Here is an 18223-nt window from a genome sequence, read left to right on the forward strand (position 1 = left end):
TGTTTTTGTGACACATCAGGACACAAATTTGTACAATGACATGGGTATGACATAGGTATTACAAGGAGAGGGTGACTTATGAGGACATTACCCCATGTCCCCATTTTTCAAAAGGCTTATAAATCATACAGAATGAGCTTTTGTGATAAAATAAAAATGTGCACAGTTTTCTGTGATGGGTAGGTTTAGGTGTAGCGTTGGTGTAGGGCAATAGAAAATACGGTTTGTACAGTATAAAAACCATTATGCCTATGGAATGTCCCCACAATTCACAAAAACAAACCTGTGTGTGTTCAGTACTATTAGTATTACTCACTGCTGTGTGTGTTTGTGTGCAATTGGATGGGTGAAATGCAGAGTACAAATTCCGAGTATGGGACACCATACTTGGCTACACTTCACTTCATAAATAAAATACAGTAAAAACAGTAATATTGGGAAATATTACAAATGTAAAATAACTGAAAAAAATAATTTATTTCTGTGATGAAACAGCTGAATTTTCAGCATCATTACACCAGTCTTCAGTGTCACGTAATCCTTCAGGAATCATTTTAATATGCTGATTTGCTTCTCAAGAAACATTTCTTTTTTATTATTTATGTTGAAAACAGTTGCACTGCTTAATATTTTTGTAAACACAGATACATTTTCTCAGAATTCTTTGATTAAAAAGTTCAAAAGAACAGAATTTATTTAAAATAGTAAATTTTTGTAACATCATAAATGTCTTTAATGTCACTTTTGATCAATGCAATGTGTTCTTGTTGAATAAAAAAACGCAAAAAAAATTAAACATACTAACTCCAAACATTTAATGGTATTGTATAGGCCTACAAGTTAAAAACCATGGCTGCACACTATAGTTATTAAATAAGGAGAATGATTTGCACAATAATTTCGACCTTTATATCTACTAAACCTAATCTCTTTCCGTCTAAAAAATAAGTCTGTCAGAATATCTACAGTGCTACATTTCTTTCAGCAATTTCATTGACTTGATTACAGAGATAAATGCATTTGAGTTTCTCTGGGCCCCAAATTAAAAACAGAATCCCATCAATCAAATAGAATGTTGGGGCTGTCGCCTAGCAACGAGGACGCCGGCGCGCACCTGCTGCACTGCGGCACCGGAAGTACAGCGCACAACACAGAGGCAGCGGAGGGGATGTGGAGTTAATCCTCTGCCAAAGGTCGCCTTTAATCGTTTTTGCTCTTTATCAGGCTCGGGTCGGTGAGCCTTGGTATCCCGTCAAATCGCAGTAGACAGACAGACAGACAGAAGAGGGAGGAGGCGTTCAATCGGGGACACTGCAGCGAGAGCATCATCAAGGCACACGCGCTCAGAGCGCTGCGCGTGCACGCTGCATCCCTCTATCTGCCATCTCTGGCATTTTAACAAGAGCCGCTTCAGCAAGAGGAGAGAGACACGAACGTGGGTAGTCATGCCCACCAAATCTGCGAATTTCAAGCTGATCATTTGTTTTTATTATTATTATTTGTATATGCTGTGTGGATGTGAACTTTACTGGTTTCCCCGGATAAAATCAAAGTAAGCCACAGCATCTCTGTTGATGTTACTCAAATCCAGCCCGTTATCAGCAGCGCTCAGCTGGAATGAAAGAAGAGCATTGCTACCAGAGAAAACAGCGCATAAACCTGGAACAGGGTAAACTGGCGATGTGATTGTGTGTGTTGGGCTAGCTTAGCATTTCTCTGGGACACAAAACGTGGGGAGTGCCACGCTCTTGTATTATTTATTATACTACCTAAGCATCTTAACATCTCCACACACTTTATATACCTAGCTGTATAAGTTATATTTCCTTAGCACCGTTAGTTTTTGCTGTATCCGTGCTCATAACCTCACATTACCAAATATCAAAAGACGCCAGCTGTCATTCCATCAAATTGTCCCTTGTTTCTCTGGAGATCAATACAAAGGGACAACAGAGAGCTAAGTAGATGGGCAAATTCTCAATGTTAATTTTAAAATATAGACATTTTTCTAAAACGGATGATAGTTTTCTTCCTTCTCCGCAGAAATGAATCGTCTTTGCTCTGTTAATAACAACTTTCCATATGACAACAATCTCCTGGTACTGGACATGGTGCTGAGCTCGCTATGGGCATCGCCTCAGCCAATCAACTGGGAGAATGTTGCCAAGTTGGTTCCAGGGTTCACACCTAAAGAGGTAACTATATAAAAAACTGTATTTGCTGTGCTTTAAACTAAAAAACTATATTCTTAGACTGTGTGGTGAAAATATGAATAATTGCTTTTTAAAAACTGATATTCTAAACAAAGAATGTTGTGTGAAAATGATTTATATAGGTATTTACTACATATGTAAGTAGTTCTGGCATCCTTTGCATTAAAACTAAAAAACATGTTATATCAAGTTAGTGTACTTGGTTACTAAAGAGAAGTCTCAGAGAGGAGCATGCTTTAAATGAAATATGAAACAAATGATGAAATATAAAATTGCTACAAAAAAAATCTGAAAATATTATTTAATTGTATGTAGAATACATACAATTTTAGATGTAAAAAAAATGTATTTTGTACCATTTTATTCCAAAATTATTTAATATAATATTAAGTAAAATAAAATTGTAATATTATAAAATATATAATATAATAATAATAATATTTCCCATCACAGTACAACATTTGAGAGCATAATACCTACACCTTGCATACAAAGATCTAGAAGTTTCCTCAGCAAACTTATCCTCTTATATTTTTGTAGTGTGCACAGAGGTTTGAAGAGCTGAAGACAACAGGCAGTTTCCCTCATGTTGATGACCAGTGTAACCCACTGACCGGAGCAGTCAGCTCTCCATCAGAACCCTTTTCCACTTACATCAAATCTAATTTATTGGACATTACCAGAGATACGGGGGAACCACAGTCCAATCAGGCAACTCTCTCAGTGTCAGGTGAGTCAGTGAGTGGAGTCTGGACAAAAATGCCTAGTCTTTTATTTAGTGCTGGACTCCATAATATATTGAATTTAGGTATTCTCGCTTGTATAGGATGATTTCATAGATACAGGGTAACAAAAACTTACTGAAAGGGGGCTGTTTATATATATATTCAGGCATCCCTGTGATCCCTGCTGGTCTAGGAGACTCTGCAGAGAGTGAAATTGCAGATCCTGCTAAGAAGATTGAGAGAACAGAAGGGAATAAAAGGTGAGGCATGTTCATACCAATCACGTCATCATCAGTGAATTTTCTTCTACTAATAATGACCATATACATAGTCCAGCCAAACAAAAATAAAAAAAAATGCTTAAGAGTCTATGATTGGATCATTATTGCTGTAATCATTATGTTTCTAGCATGTTATATGTTTGGCAACAGTTCTTTTTTAGTTCCCTAATTGATGAAAATAACATCACAACATTTATTTCCATCAAGAGGTGCATCAATTTTTTAGTCAAGATCTTGTATTGACAATGCAAGAGGTGAGCACTCTGTAAAGTCTACTTCAGCACATCCCAAAGACTTTCAATGAATTTAAGGTATGGACTCAGAGTGTGTGAAAATAATTCTTCATGCTCCCTTCCAAGCATTCTTTCACAAATCGAGCCTGATAAATCTTTGCTTTGTCATCCTGGAATATGGCCATGATGTGTCTTCCTACATGGTTGTTTAAGAAATGAAAAGCTACACACTCCATCAATTAGGGTTAAAATAACTGTTGTCAAACATATAACATGCTAGAAATATAATAATCACTGCAATAATGATCCAATCATAGACTCTTAAGCATTTCCATATTTAAATCCAAACAGCGACTTTTTTTTTTTTTTGGCCAGGCAGTGTATTTGTTCACTAAATGCTATTTTCTTTTCCTTTTTCACACAGCCCCAATATGGTAATCCATGTTTGTGATGAGGCCAAGAACCTGAAGCAGGACTTTGTGTGTCCAAGAAACCTTCTGGTGAAAGAGATGCGTTACTTTGAAGAGTATCTGTCTGTGGACCCACAGCGATGGGATGAGGTGGACATTTCTGTCCACTGTGACATCCAGATCTTCGACTGGCTCATGAACTACGTCAAGAGTCACAACACTGAACATTCGCATGGAAAACACGTGGACAAACCCAAGCTGGGTAACTGTCTTTTGGGAACTGTTTCAGAAGTTCTGGGTGTGTTTACTGTTGTGTTTTTTTAATTTTTTAATTTCTATAATCAAAGATACCATCAGAGGTGTTGTGTATGTGTGTTCTCTGACCTGGCAGAATGGTGTTTAACGTGGTTGTAAATGGTTATGCGTTGGCTGTGAGTTTGATGTTTCGCTGTTTGTGATGTTGTCGGTTATGTTATGTGGTGTTTGGTTGCAGAGCACAGCAATGTCATCTCAATCCTGATCTCCTCCGAGTTCTTGAAGATGGAAACTTTAGTAAGTGTTGTGAGGGGTGACAATGTTTTGGGTAATGTAGTAAGTGTGCTCTGAGCTGGGTGAACTTTAGGTTGTAGTGGACACTTTTAAGAGCATGATGCATGATGGCTGTTTCATCATTTGTGTTCTTCTGGACAACTCTGTGCACTGCCCAAACAAGCACTAATGAGATGTAGAATTTTCATAATTTTTAGGAAAGACTTGGTGAATCTTGATGTGCTTGTAGTGAATTATCCATAATTAAATTATTGTTATTTTCCTAACCTTGTCTGAGCAATGTGCAGAAAGCATGTTTGTTTGATTTCATCAGACATTATTCATCCATTTGATAAATGGGCTTTTGGTGGTTTGATTATTATGTGTTTTGTGGATCTGAAGGTTGAGGAGTGTATCCAGTATTGTCACAAACATATGAGTGCCATCATAGCAACGCCGTGCAATATGAACTGCATCAACAACAACCTGGCCGGACGCATTGCTGATCTCTTCAGCCACAATGAGGCAGATGACCTCAAGGACAAAAAAGACAAATTCAAAAGGTGAGAACAAACATACACAAGACAAAACAGAATTATCCAAAGGTGCTGAATATTTATTAGCTATAACATGTAAATATTTTACATGTAAACACTATATTCAATTGTCACTCGTTTTATATATAATGTAATATATAATAAAAAAAATATTAATGTCATTTTAAAAAGTAATGATATAGATTTTAATATAAATGTAAATATATACATAATAAATGAGCAGTATCACACGAGTAGCCATGCGATATGGCTGTATATCGAGGCCGAGTGCAAAACAACAAAAAGTCCCTTGCAAATGACTCCTTCACTTTTGCCGCCATCCAATTCTGTATTAATGTAACTTTCACTCGATCCATATTACGCTCTAATGGACCATTTCTCAATACCAAATACAACATATTATTTATATAAAATAATATTTAGTGAACAACAATATTTAAATTAACAACAATAGCCATAATAAATGACAATAGGAAATAAACACAATTGTACAATTCAGTCAAACAGTTAAATATAGCCTTAATATTAAATGAATAAATTTAACATAGCCCAATTCGATTTGCTCTGGAATAAGTAATAGATTATAAGAAAGACTGCTGGTTTATGTACCCAAAATGAATTATATCTCATGTCTAACCACTATGAGACACAGCAGCTAATCCCAGAAGCACTGGCCGAGATGAAGCTGTTCTCGGCGGGTATACGAGCACTAAGCGCCCGCTGACGGCCTAGAGCTCGCATCTCCGAAAACGTCTAAACAAATTGTAAAATGAGCACTATGTTTAAATATGAGTCGCATATTTCGGGTCTAAACAACTACATTCTCACCTAAACAACTCTTAAAACTACAGTTTGTAGTACAACAAGTGTTGTATTCGCAAAAATTACTGTGGATTTGCTCGGCCGCAATGACAGTCGCTTCAAGTGGAGTGATACAAGCGGTGAAAAGGTAGGAGTGCTGTTATCGCTAGAATATTGCACAACTCTCAGCCTCTCATCAGATTCAAGAACCAGAAAGAACTGTTGTATTTAAAATAACTTTTCTGTTTTAATATATTTTAAAATAAATTTAATTTTTGTGATAGCAAAGCTGAATTTTCAGCATCATCACTCCAGTCTTCAGAATCACGTGATCCTTCAGAAATCATTCTAATATGACGATTTGGTGCTTAAGAAACATTTATTATTATTATCTGTGTTGAAAACAGTTGTTTGTACTTAATATTTTTTTGTGGAAATTAAATAAATTTTTTCAAGATTTTTTGAAAGAGAAAAAGTTTGAAATATTACGAATGTCTTGTACTGTTGCTTTTGACCAATTTAATTTGACCTTGCATAATAAATGTAATACAATATAATGTTCATATAAAATACATATATGTTACATGATATGTTATTGATCATACTTTATCTGTGATGATTTGTACTTTTTTCACCAGTAAACTATTTCAGAAAAAGATTGAGAGATTATTTGATCATGGTTATCATAATCACGATTCCCCTGGTAATGCATCTACTCTGTACAGGTGAGAAACTTTTGCATTACTTTGCAAGCTGTGATAATGATAATAGCATGATGTATTATTGTGTAGACGTGCACTGGAAGTATTATTAATGATTCTTCTGGGGCAATAAAGTGGATTTCAGTGTAGTAATTTAATGTTGCTATTCTTTCCCCAGATGTGGACTTTGCCTTAAGCTTTTAACCAAAGAAACAGAGAGAAAAATCCCTTGTGTTCCAAACAAAATCAATATAGATGCCCGAGGAAACATTATATTCACTCACACCAGGTTATATGAGGCACTCTGTATTTCAATCACATACACACCAAGTTAGAATATATTGATATTTCAGTCTTATACACACACATATGAGATGACATGTTGGTAACTGTGGTGTATCTGTGTAGACATAAGGCCTGGGAGGTACATGAGTATGTGAATGGGCTTTATGAAGAGTTGAAGTCCTGGATATTGGTTTACTGGAGGATCTGGGGCACCATCAACTTCCTTGCCTGCTCACGCTGCAAACAGGTAAACAAATAATTTAAGATTTTAGTACAGTATGTGTATGTAGATAAATATTGGTTAGTTACTAAATTAATAATTTCAAATTAAAAAAGGGGAGAAAAAGTGCATGTTGTTTGGCTTATGGCAGGCATTCCTGTGTACGGAGTTGGGCCAGTGTAAATATCACCCAGAGGCGGTTGTATATCCTGGCATTGGGGCAGAGCAAAGATGGCATGGCATTGGTCTTTACCCCTGCTGCAACCAGAAAGTCCTACGATTCGATCCCTCCTCCATGCCCAAGGTTTGTGTTGTTGCTTTAGAATATGTTCTCTTAAACTCCAATGACCTTTGAACCCATCTCACTTTGTGAATCCCTGTGTATGTTTTGGTGCAGGGCTGTAAAATAAGAGACCACATTGTAAGCGCGGCAGATGGTGGTGACTGCGGCGATCACAATGTAAACTCAACTCAGACCAGAATACTCAATGACCTGCTGCTACACAGAGAGGCTGTGTGTGTGCCCGAGAGGTCAGACTACAGTAACTTCCTTCAGAAAAAAACAATTGGACGATCTGCATGCCATATTTGATTTGTTTGATCCTTTGCCTAGTGTTGTGTTCAGGTCTTTTGACTGATATTTTATGCTCTAATCCATTTTGTTTTGCCGTAGCTCTGAGGACCCTTCTACAGGCAGTGAACATGTGCCAGGATATGATGTAACACTGGAGCCAGGGATGCTTACAGCTCACAGACCCAAGGAAACCACAGCTGTAAGTCTGTCACATTTTATGTTATCTTTGTTTTTATTCTTTCCATTTATTTATGGTAATTTTCTGTTTTTTGGTTTTTATTTATGCAACCATCAGCAACATTCAATCACAAATTCACACAAAAGACAATGCTACATGTGTACAGAGAAACAAAAATACAAAAAAGAAAACATAATATTGTGTATATGGGTCGATGACGTGACTGGTCATTTTCTTGTCCAATAATAATAAAAAACAAAGATATGACATCCAAAGTATGTAAGGTAGTACAACTCGATCTCTATTATTTATATTTTGAATTATATTATATTTAATTCAAAAATTATATTTTATATTTTGCTACATATAAAGGTATTTTAAAGATTTTGAAGTGTCAAAAGGTCATTCGGTTTAACCGTCCAAAGGCCAATACAGCCATTTCATTTGTGACTAAAATGTAATAAATATAATTAAAATGTAATAAATGTATATATTTTTATTATGGCGTGATTTTAAAACTTCATAAATTAACATATATTGCAAAATGGTATTACAATTATGTGTAAGAAGTCATTTCTTTGTTATGAGAAAGAATGTCATTCAGAGTAACCAATATAAAGGGACCATTTTGGATCAAGTCATGCGGTCAGTATCATGTGACAGGTTGTGACATCATTCAGACACCTGCAAAGGATCATATGGTCATGAAGCAAAGTAACTGACTCTCTTTAAACTATTTGAAAAATTTATGTTTTCACTTGCTCATACGCATGTCCCGAAACATCAGGTCATTCGGTACAACCGCTATAAAACATGAAAAATGTTGTAATATTTTAAAAACTTGTGCTAAATATAAAATGTTTGATTGTACTTTTGCTAGATAGGTAGATATCAGCCTGTTAGCATTGTTTGAAAAATCGTCATTCGGTATAACCAAAAGTGTCATTCGGTAAAAACGAAATTTTGGTTAAACAAAATGACTTTTTTGGTGACAAATTTTGTCCATCTTGTAAAAAATGACAAAATCAGTGTTAATTGATTATAAAAACCACATAATCTCATTATTAACAATTAATAAATCTCTCCATTATGTTTTTTTTTTAACTTTTAAAAACCTTATTTGTCAATGACCCATATATCAGAGAAAAAAGGTAAATAATAAGCGAAATCAGGTATCAGCATCGATTTGACTATTTTTGGTCATTATTACTGTACAGTACATGCGTGATATTTTTACATCACTGCAAAATTTATTTTCTTTTTAATATATTTTCTCTTTATATTATGGAAACCAATTTTTACCCCAGATTAAAAAGTTAAGCAATTCTGAGATAAAGTTTAAAATAGGAAATGATGTCACATTCTGAGTTGGAATTGTAAGATGCAATTGTTGTAAGGAATAAAGTTGCATTATGACACATACATTCACATTGTGAGATATAAAGTTACAAGAAATACATCTGCAATTATGAAACTAAGTTTAAAAAATAAATAAATAAATAAAATCACTGTGAAATATGAAGTTGCAATTGCAAGTAATAAAGTTGCATAATGACAATCACATTGTAAAGACACAGTTACAAGAAATACATTCACATTAGTGAGAAGGTCGCATTATTATATATAAAACAAAAGTCATAATTATGAGATATAAAGTGAGAATTATGTATTTTATTTGTGTCCTTATTGTGGTGGAATCTGACTTTCATTTATTGTGATGCATGCATCAGTTTATTATTGACCTAAATTTGTTTATCCAAGCTCATATTTTGACAGCACCTTTTTCTTCTCTCCTGCTGCAGTTTTCACTCTTAAAAAGCTGGAGTCTTCAGCTGGTAAGAAGCCAATTCCTCAAATATTTAATGTAACACCATTCCTACACACCTACAACGAAAATGACACATCTCACATGCTCATTTGTCTCTTTGCAGCGGCAGCAGTCTCTGCTGTCTGAAGATGAGGAATACACTACTGGGTCAGAGGTCACAGAAGATGAGGTCGGGGATGAAGAAGACACTTCAAAAAAACAAGGTAAGCTTAGCTAAAATGTTAGCCATCTGCTAATCTTTAGGCAGTACCTCATTGCGGTCAGAAGGTGGCAGTCACATATAATTTTCAAGAATCTGACCTTAAAGATGGCTTTGTGTTTTTTTTTTTATACACAGCTGCAAAGAAGGCAAGAAAATCTGGCAAACCTTTGAAAAGACAAGTGTCCTCACCAAATTTTCAGCGTAAGGAAAAATCTGGAGAAAAGGTGAATGCAACACATTAATTTGCAAATTTATTGGTGCTGGATTTTCTAAGCAATAAGACTCATGGTGACTGTTTTAGTTGTTGTATGCCACTTTTCTCTTTCTCATTCATTCTATCCTGTTGCTTTAAAGGCACCATCTCGGGACTCAACCCCGTTCACGTGAGTGATTCCAAAGACTTGCTGTTCTCTGGAGGAGTGATCTGTTTAAACGCTGTATTGTAGCATTTACTCATGCCATATGATTGAGAAGGGATTTCTAGGCCTCTGAATAATACATTTGACTCTTTCTCTCTCTTTCTTTCACTCTTAGCGTCAGCATTCAGAAGAATAAGTGGGATAGCAATCGTTCCATGAGGTACAATCAGGATGCACAGAGGGAGGAGGGTATGGACCTTTTTCAGATGCTCTGACAATAACAGAAATCCTCACAATTGCACAGTGGTAGAGCGAGTCTTATAAAAAGAGTCTTGATTTAAAACCTCTTGAAAGCCCTAGAAAAAAATCATCAGAGTAAGTTAAATCCAGCCATCAGCAAGTACATCTGCCAGCTCTTCAGAAGAATAAATCACTACAGTTTTGTTTTATAAACACTTTTGTATTCAGAATAGAATTAAAACTGTAGGCTTGCCATTATTTAATGATTTATAAAGGTAATTAATCAATAGTATTAAATATTTTAGGGACAATTTTGGCTGTGCTTCTGACACTGAAGCTTATGTGTAGACTTGCAATGATCTTGATGGATGTCTATGTGTTCAAACTCTCTCTAGATCAGAGGAGAATGGAAGAGATTATAGCAAATCTCACTAAAATGCGCTTCGGTGACCAGGAGCAGATGAAGTTTAAAGACATAAAAGAGGTACAAAACACCTTTACTCTCTTTAGATAAACCAGCTAAAGCACTTTTAAAGGGATAGTTCACCCAAAAATGAAAATTTGATGTTTATCTGCTTACCCCCAGGGCATCCAAGATGTAGGTGACTTTGTTTCTTCAATAGAACACAAATGGTGATTTTTAACTCCAACTGTTGCCGTCTGTCAGCCGTATAATGCTTGTCAACGGGAACTCCATCTATAAGAAAAAAAACATGCACAGACAAATCCAAATTAAACCCTGTGGCTCGTGACGGCACAATGATGTCCTAAGACATGAAATGATCGGTTTGTGCGAGAAACCGAACAGTATTTATATCATTTTTTACCTCTAAAACACCACTATGTCCAACTGCCCTCCACATCCGGTTAGTGAGGTCTGATCGCGCTCTGACAACGGAAGTAATGTCTAGCACTCATTGAAGCAAAGCGCAAGACATCACTTGAGTCATCAGAACGTGTTTTCTGACCTCACTAACCGGTTGCTGAACGCAGTTGGACATAATGGTGTTTTAGAGGTAAAAAAAACTCACAAACCGATCGTTTAGTGTCTTAGGACATCAATGTGTCGTCACGAGCCACAGGGTTTAATTTGGATTTGTCTGTGCTTGTTTTGTTTTTCTTATAGATGGAGTTCCCATTGACATGCATTATATGACTAACAGACTGCAACGGTTGGAGTTAAAAATCATAATTTGTGTTCTACTGAAGAAACAAAGTCCCCTACATCTCGGATGGCCTGGGGTTAAGCAGATAAACATCAAATTTTCATTTTTGGGTGAACTATCCCTTTAAGACTGATTTTACATTTTGATGTGCATGTTCTGATTGGTTTCTATTTATCTTTTTCAGCAGTATTCTAACATTGTACTTTAGTATTTTGCACTCATGTGTGTTTGTGTGCTTGCAGCCTGCAGGGGGGCTCTACCCGAGGCTGGAGGCCCAGTTTAAGGCCTCCTCACAGTCCAGCGGAAAACACAGCAGCTCAGAGAAAACTATAAGGTACCGCAGGAGACACTGCGTAGATGAGTTTCAAATTATAGTTCATTATATTAATCATGAGATTTGGAGGGATTAGGCTCATGTTTATTGTAGTACATTAACTAAACTGGCTTGTCTGTTCTTGTCAGGCAAACTTAAAGGGATACTTCAGCCAGAAGTGAAGAACTCTCATGATGTTCTTCTGTGGAAATCAAGAAAAGATATTTTGCATACAGTGAAAGTCGATGGGGTCCAATGATGTTTTGGACCCTATTGACTTTCATTTTACAGACAAAAACAAATTTTTCATAATAGCTTCTTTTGTGTTTTACTAAAGAAAGTCAGTCATACAGGTTTGGAACGATATGAGGGTGTGTAAATGATGACAGAACTATCCCTCTTAAAATATAAGAAAGTCCCAAAGTCCACTGTTTATAAAATATTGCTTTACTTTTTTATTTAATATTCTTTTTTTGTGGCTTTAATTATACCTCTTTTCTTACTCGTTTCTCCTTTTCTCTCAGTTCTATTTTTAACTAGCACTTTGGTCTTTTTTTAGAGCAAAGACACGCTCGGGGCCGTCAAAACCGACTTAGAGGAAATATGGAGATAAGTGGATGAGTTTTTGAAAAGGAGGAGTAAATGAGGTTGCTGCTGTTTGACGAGGCAGAAGAAACCATCGCTCTCTTCGTCCATCCTTTGCTTCACTCCTCACCCACCCTCCTCCCGAACTCTGTCCTGACACAGCAGGAATAGCATTAGCGTCTTTTCCGTTACAATCCCAGGAGAAGAATGGATTGTTGGTGTGGTCGCTGATGTCATAATTGTAGTTATAAAGCATAAACAATGGACCTAATAAAACCTTCAGATGCACTGTAAACATAAGCTTTTGGCTGCTATTGAATTGGTTGCGCCCACAAAAAAATTGGCTACACTTTACAATAAGCTTTCATGAGTTAACTACTTTAGTTAACGTGAACTAAGAATTAATGATTCTACGGCATTCGTTCATCTTAGTTCATGTTAATTTCAAAATGTAATAATACATTATTCAAATCAAGAGTTGTGTTTGTTAACATTAGCTAATGCACTGTGAATTAACATGAACAGCAGTATTTTTATTAACTAACATTAACAAGGATTAATAAATACAAATGTATTGCTCATTTAAATGCATTAACTAATGTTAATAAATGAGACCTATTGTAAAGTGTTACCAAAAAAATTGTATGCATTACCATTTCAGTTTATTTAGCATCTTTTGCTTTATCTCATCTCACCTCTAGCTCAGGATTCATCCCAGCCGGAGTAAGTTGTAATGTCCCTGCTTCATTCTAGCCGACTCAGGTGACCAGACAAGCTCATCTCCGTGGTACTGACCCTGCACTTTAAGCCGTCTTAATGCAATGACTCAAACCTGTATAATACGCAAAGAAGCCACTGGGTAAAGAGTGACGCTGATAACTAATACCTGTGAGGTCCGTGATTATGTTGCACTGGAACTGTCACAACTGTGCCATTTGGACCAATGTGACGTGGTAGAATACAGAATCAATTAAATAAATCATTTAAAATAAACCGGTTTCTTTTGTTTTACTACTGTGGATTTGATTACAAGTTCTTATGAAAAGAGTAATTCTTTGGGGAATTTGTCTGTTGATGCACAGTCCTATTTTACACTATTACTTCATGTGTTGTGGTTTTTGTAAAAGGAAGTTATTAATGGTTATCTCATGATCAGTCAGTCATATCATTGAAGAGGATTTCCAGCACAACTGTCACCATGACAACAGGAAGGGGAAGTAGAACGTTCTGCGTGTGTGGATGGAGGTGGGGGAGATCTGATGAGCTAGTGTGCCTTTTTTTAGTGACGGTCAGTGTTTGATTGAGCTCAGGCAGGTTGGGTTACAGTACTGGGCCGACTGCCAGCCAAGAACACAAATGATCATGTGTTAAATCCCTCTTCGCTGGTGGGAACCAGATCCATCACAACCCCCATCATTCAATGCAACGGATATCTCTCTCTTACTCTGAAATGTTGACAGTTCTAAAGAAGAAGACCAGGGCAGCGTTTCCCAAAAGCATCGTAAGCTTAAGTTGATCGTAGCTCCATTGAAACCAATGGAGCTACGATCAACTTAGGCTAACGATGCTTTTGGGAAACGCTGCCCAGGCAGTTTTAAAAAAACCCTCTGACTCAAAACAACACTTTTAAAATAGTATACAGTTGTATGTACACTACCATTCAAGGGATCAGTAAGACGTCTCTTATCCTCACCAAGGCTGCGTTTATTTTATTATAAAATACTGTAATACTGTGAAATACTACAATTTGAAAATAACATTTCTAATTTAATGTACAGTAGTAAACATTTGAAGTTGTCCTAAGAACTAAGTTGTCCTAAGAGGAAGGTTTAAGGACAACCAACACTGATGAAAGGTTTTGATCCACTTCAAATGTTGACTACTAAATTTTAAAATGTAATTTATTTCTGTGATGGCAAAGCTGAATTTTCATTACTCCAGTCTTCAGTGTCACATGATCCTTCACAAATCATTCTAATATGATGATTTGGTGCTCAAGAAACATTTCTTATTTTTATCATCAATTTTGAAAACAGTGTTTCTTAATATTTTTGTGGAAACCATATATTTTTTCAGCATTCTTAATTGAAAGAACCGCATTTATTTCAAATAGTTTTTTTGTAACAAATTAAGTCTTTAAAGTGACTTGATCAATCAGTCTTTCCTGAATTTTTTATTAGTACTAGTAGTAGTGCACATATAGTAGGGTCTAAAAGTCTGAGGCCACTAGTGAAAACGTTTTTTCAAACATTTTTTCATTACAAAGTATGACAATTTGAGTAAGATTAATATCTAATCTGCTCCACATCACAAATTATTATTATTATTATTTTATTAACCCTCTACTGCACATATTTTGATGTCACAAGATAAAATTATTCCACATAATTTCTTGGTTCATTTGGGGAAATTATCATGAGACGATGCTCAGATAGCAATACAAAATCACAAATCTTTTTCAAAAAAGGTCAAGAAATCATTAGGTAAAAAGGGAAAAACATTTTGATATACTGGATTTGATACAGGCATAGGTTTGTATCATTCAGTGTCATGTCATATCATGTACTTCATGTAATGAGATTTCACTCCTTGCAAAACTTCAAAAAGCAGTTCCTCTGCAGTGAATGCAACACTTTTTGCACATAACTGTCCAAGACATCCTTGAAAAGTATCCCTTATCGCACAACATTGCCCTGAGGCAAAAAAAAAACAAAACTGAATTTCTGAACATGCAAAATGAAAAAACTTAAAACCAGACAAAAGGCTTCTCCACACCTTCATACACACACTAAAATTTATATGTACAGTTCATTTCATTTTAAAGGGTTAGTTCACCCAAAAATGAAAATTTTGTAATTTATTACTCACGATCATGCCGTTCCACACCCGTAAATATTTTAGTTGAAATCCGATGGCTCAGTGAGGCCTTCATAGGGAGCAATTTCCTCTTTCAAGATCCATAAAGGTACTAAAAACATATTTAAATCAGTTCATGTGAGTACAGTGGCTCAATATTAATATTATAAAGTGATGAGAATATTTTTGGAGCGCCAAAAAAAAAACCAAAATAACAACTTATATAGTGATGGCCGATTTCAAAACAACGCTTCATGGAGCTTCGGAGCACAATGAATCAGTTTGTCGAATCTGCTGTTCGGAGCGCCAAAGTTCACACGCGATCCGAATCATGATTCGAAACACTGATTCATTTGTGCTCCGATGCTTCATGAAGCAGTGTTTTGAAATCGGCCATCACTATATAAGTTGTTATTTTGGCGCTCCAAAAATATTCTCATCACTTTATAAGATTAATACTGAACCACTGTACTCACATGAACTGATTTAAATATGTTTTTAGTACCTTTATGGATCTTGAGAGAGGAAATGTCATTGCTGGCTATGCAGGCCTCACTGAGCCATCGGATTTGAACTAAAATATCTTAATTTGTGTTCCGAATATTAATGAAGGTTTTACGGGTGTGGAACGACATGAGGGTGAGTAATAAATGACAGAATTTTCATTTTTGGGTGAACTAACCTTTTAAATAAGATTACTAAAGCAAATAATCTCACACCATGTGCTCCTGTGACTATGTGTCAGAAAAGGAAGTTCCACCTACAAATGGTGCTTGATAGTGACTCCTACACATTACTGGACTGTTCTTTCATACTTTTTGACTATTCTAATTTGTTGCAATCATTTAAAGAAACATGTACTAAACATACAGGGCTTAAGAAAACTTTCCGTTGCCTATGGGCAACAATGTGCTATAGAGGGTTGATTTTATTTCATAATGTTTCCTCATTTTAAAATGTTTGTTTACAGGTTTAAATTAGATTTTAAATGTGTTATACAGATTCTTAACTCATGTCACGATGTGGAAAAAATCAAGCTGTAATGTCAATTCTACAGGTGACAGGGATCTGAGCTAATCGAATATAAGATGCCTGTCTTTTTAAGTTATAAGGAACAGAAAGAGCAGCGATTCAGCAGAGCGAGGGTGAAGGTGGACGGACAGTAGCTGCCCTCATTCCCTCAGTACTTGGTCAAAGGTCATATCCTGATCATTCAATGGTCTTTTGTCTATTGTTACTTGAGGCAAATGCTTTGTTGGCATTGGTGTTGTGCATTTGTTTAGAATTATATAGATGTGTTTTCTTTAAAGAATCACAGTACTGTGCAACACTCTTTATGGATGAAAGTACAAATATTTCTATATTTAATATAATCTACTATTTACATTTCACTTTACCGAAAATACACACAATTGTTGATTTCATTAAAGCTTAATTACTGCATAAATCGCACAACCCACCCCCAATACAATACAACCATACCAACATTCAACCCCCCCAAAGTTGAAACCAAATCTACGCCCTTGGGTGTAACAGTGTCACAATATATCGCAATACAAAAATGCAACAATATTGTATCATGGATAGTGATAATATGTGTTGTGAAAATTACTGTGTGAGAAAAGTTTGAGTTTAGTGTCAGTACTACATTAAACTACTATATATAATGATGAATATAATGTATAATAATGCAATGGGGGAATATTTGTGGGTCCTGATAATGCCAAATGTCTTATGTTACCATTAAAAGTGGACTACATTATTTTAAATATATCTAGTCAGTGAATAAAATAAAAATAAATCTAAAATAAATCTGTTTCAGCATTAGAATAATGAATATTTTATTCTGGTGTCACCATTGTCCTGTGCATCATCGGATTACCTGCACCAAGTCCAAGCATATTCATTTCCACTCCCAATGTAATACCAAATTTAGCATTTTAATCAACAGTACATTTTTTGTTATCCTTTTACGATATGTCTTGGAGTATGGCATTAATATCGTATCGTGATATGTACTGAATAGTGACATGAGGGCATCTTTATGGTTATTAGCCATCAGGCCACGATGTCATTTCTAGATCAAGAGAAAATAATTACTTCTGTTTTGGCTTGTACTATCGTCGCTAGAGGGAGCTGTTTCTGTCTAAACATTCCCCTCTTGAAGCCAAACCAGCAAGGCCTCCCTCATTGTCTGTGCTGTTGTCATGAAGTTCACCTCTCTCAAGAAGGACAGAGCTATTTATAGTGACCACCATTAGGAAGAGACTCTTGCAAATAACCTGAGCTAGAACAAATAGCTTATAATGCAATGCACAATTTAAATAAGCCAGCATATAATTACAAATAACCACAAAATCATAAGTCGTCATGTAAATCATTTATATCTTATAATGTGAAGATATGCATCAAAGGACATTTGTGATGGTATGCATGCTGATTTTGTAGTGATTTTTTAAATAATAATAATAATAATAAAGCACTTATAAATAGGCTAGTCTTTATGTGACCAAATTCACTGCAAAATTAAAAAATAAAAATAAATTAAGGCAAGAGTCATAGGTTATGAGAAAGTATATAAAACACCCTAACTAAAACAACTGTCATACTTGTTTGAGTGACATGGGTGGAGCAGATGATGACATTGTAATGTATGTAAATGAACAGGCAGGACCAGACAGAACGGGCTTAAACCAGCCCAATCCTGAACAGAGCAGCCCACTTCATTTCACATGTATGTGCCACAATGCACGTGCACCTCCTACTGCTCACTTAAGCAAGATGACCTCTTTTGGTCATTCCTGTGACCCTGTTAACTTTCAGACCCCCTATATGTGTTGATCGATGACATAGTTTAATAGACGAAGCATGCATTTCGTACATATGCATGATCTGAGACCTGTCCTGCAATAAACAATACCAGACGTCCAAAGGAGTTTCAATAGTTTATTGTATTTCTCAAAATAAT

The 18223-nt window shown here is 35.7% G+C and overlaps 1 protein-coding gene across 8 annotated transcripts; it reads left to right on the plus strand.

Moving 5' to 3' along the window:
* The first annotated feature begins 1274 nt into the window (after positions 1–1274).
* On the plus strand, positions 1275–13356 carry sanbr (SANT and BTB domain regulator of CSR). 8 transcript variants are annotated; one of them, XM_067366586.1, is made up of 21 exons: positions 1275–1669; positions 2044–2195; positions 2754–2943; positions 3105–3198; positions 3877–4160; positions 4356–4414; positions 4793–4953; positions 6387–6473; positions 6628–6738; positions 6858–6981; positions 7106–7258; positions 7352–7485; positions 7628–7727; positions 9509–9541; positions 9638–9737; positions 9872–9960; positions 10091–10119; positions 10271–10344; positions 10731–10819; positions 11744–11835; positions 11964–13356. In XM_067366586.1, exons 1-21 carry the CDS (start codon positions 1618–1620, stop codon positions 11971–11973), a joined length of 2217 nt encoding a protein of 738 aa, XP_067222687.1. In that variant the 5' UTR covers positions 1275–1617; the 3' UTR covers positions 11974–13356. The 8 variants fall into 8 exon arrangements, with proteins under 8 accessions (XP_067222687.1, XP_067222685.1, XP_067222688.1 ...); XM_067366584.1 differs by having other exon boundaries at positions 12374–13356; XM_067366587.1 differs by having other exon boundaries at positions 3877–4124; positions 12374–13356.
* Positions 13357–18223: the final 4867 nt, after the last annotated feature.

This window comes from Chanodichthys erythropterus, chromosome 18 (genome assembly GCF_024489055.1).
Source record: "Chanodichthys erythropterus isolate Z2021 chromosome 18, ASM2448905v1, whole genome shotgun sequence".
Taxonomy (NCBI): Eukaryota; Metazoa; Chordata; class Actinopteri; order Cypriniformes; family Xenocyprididae; genus Chanodichthys; species Chanodichthys erythropterus.

What these genes read in the sequence shown, in the direction of transcription:
- sanbr (XM_067366581.1), top strand. Translation starts at nt 1,618, where the DNA reads ATGAAAGAAGAGCATTGCTACCAGAGAAAACAGCGCATAAACCTGGAA. An exon ending in AGACACTTCAAAAAAACAAG is followed by an intron (nt 9,738 to 9,871) that starts GTAAGCTTAGCT and finishes TTTTATACACAG; the next exon opens with CTGCAAAGAAGGCAAGAAAA. An exon ending in AGGAAAAATCTGGAGAAAAG is followed by an intron (nt 9,961 to 10,090) that starts GTGAATGCAACA and finishes GTTGCTTTAAAG; the next exon opens with GCACCATCTCGGGACTCAAC.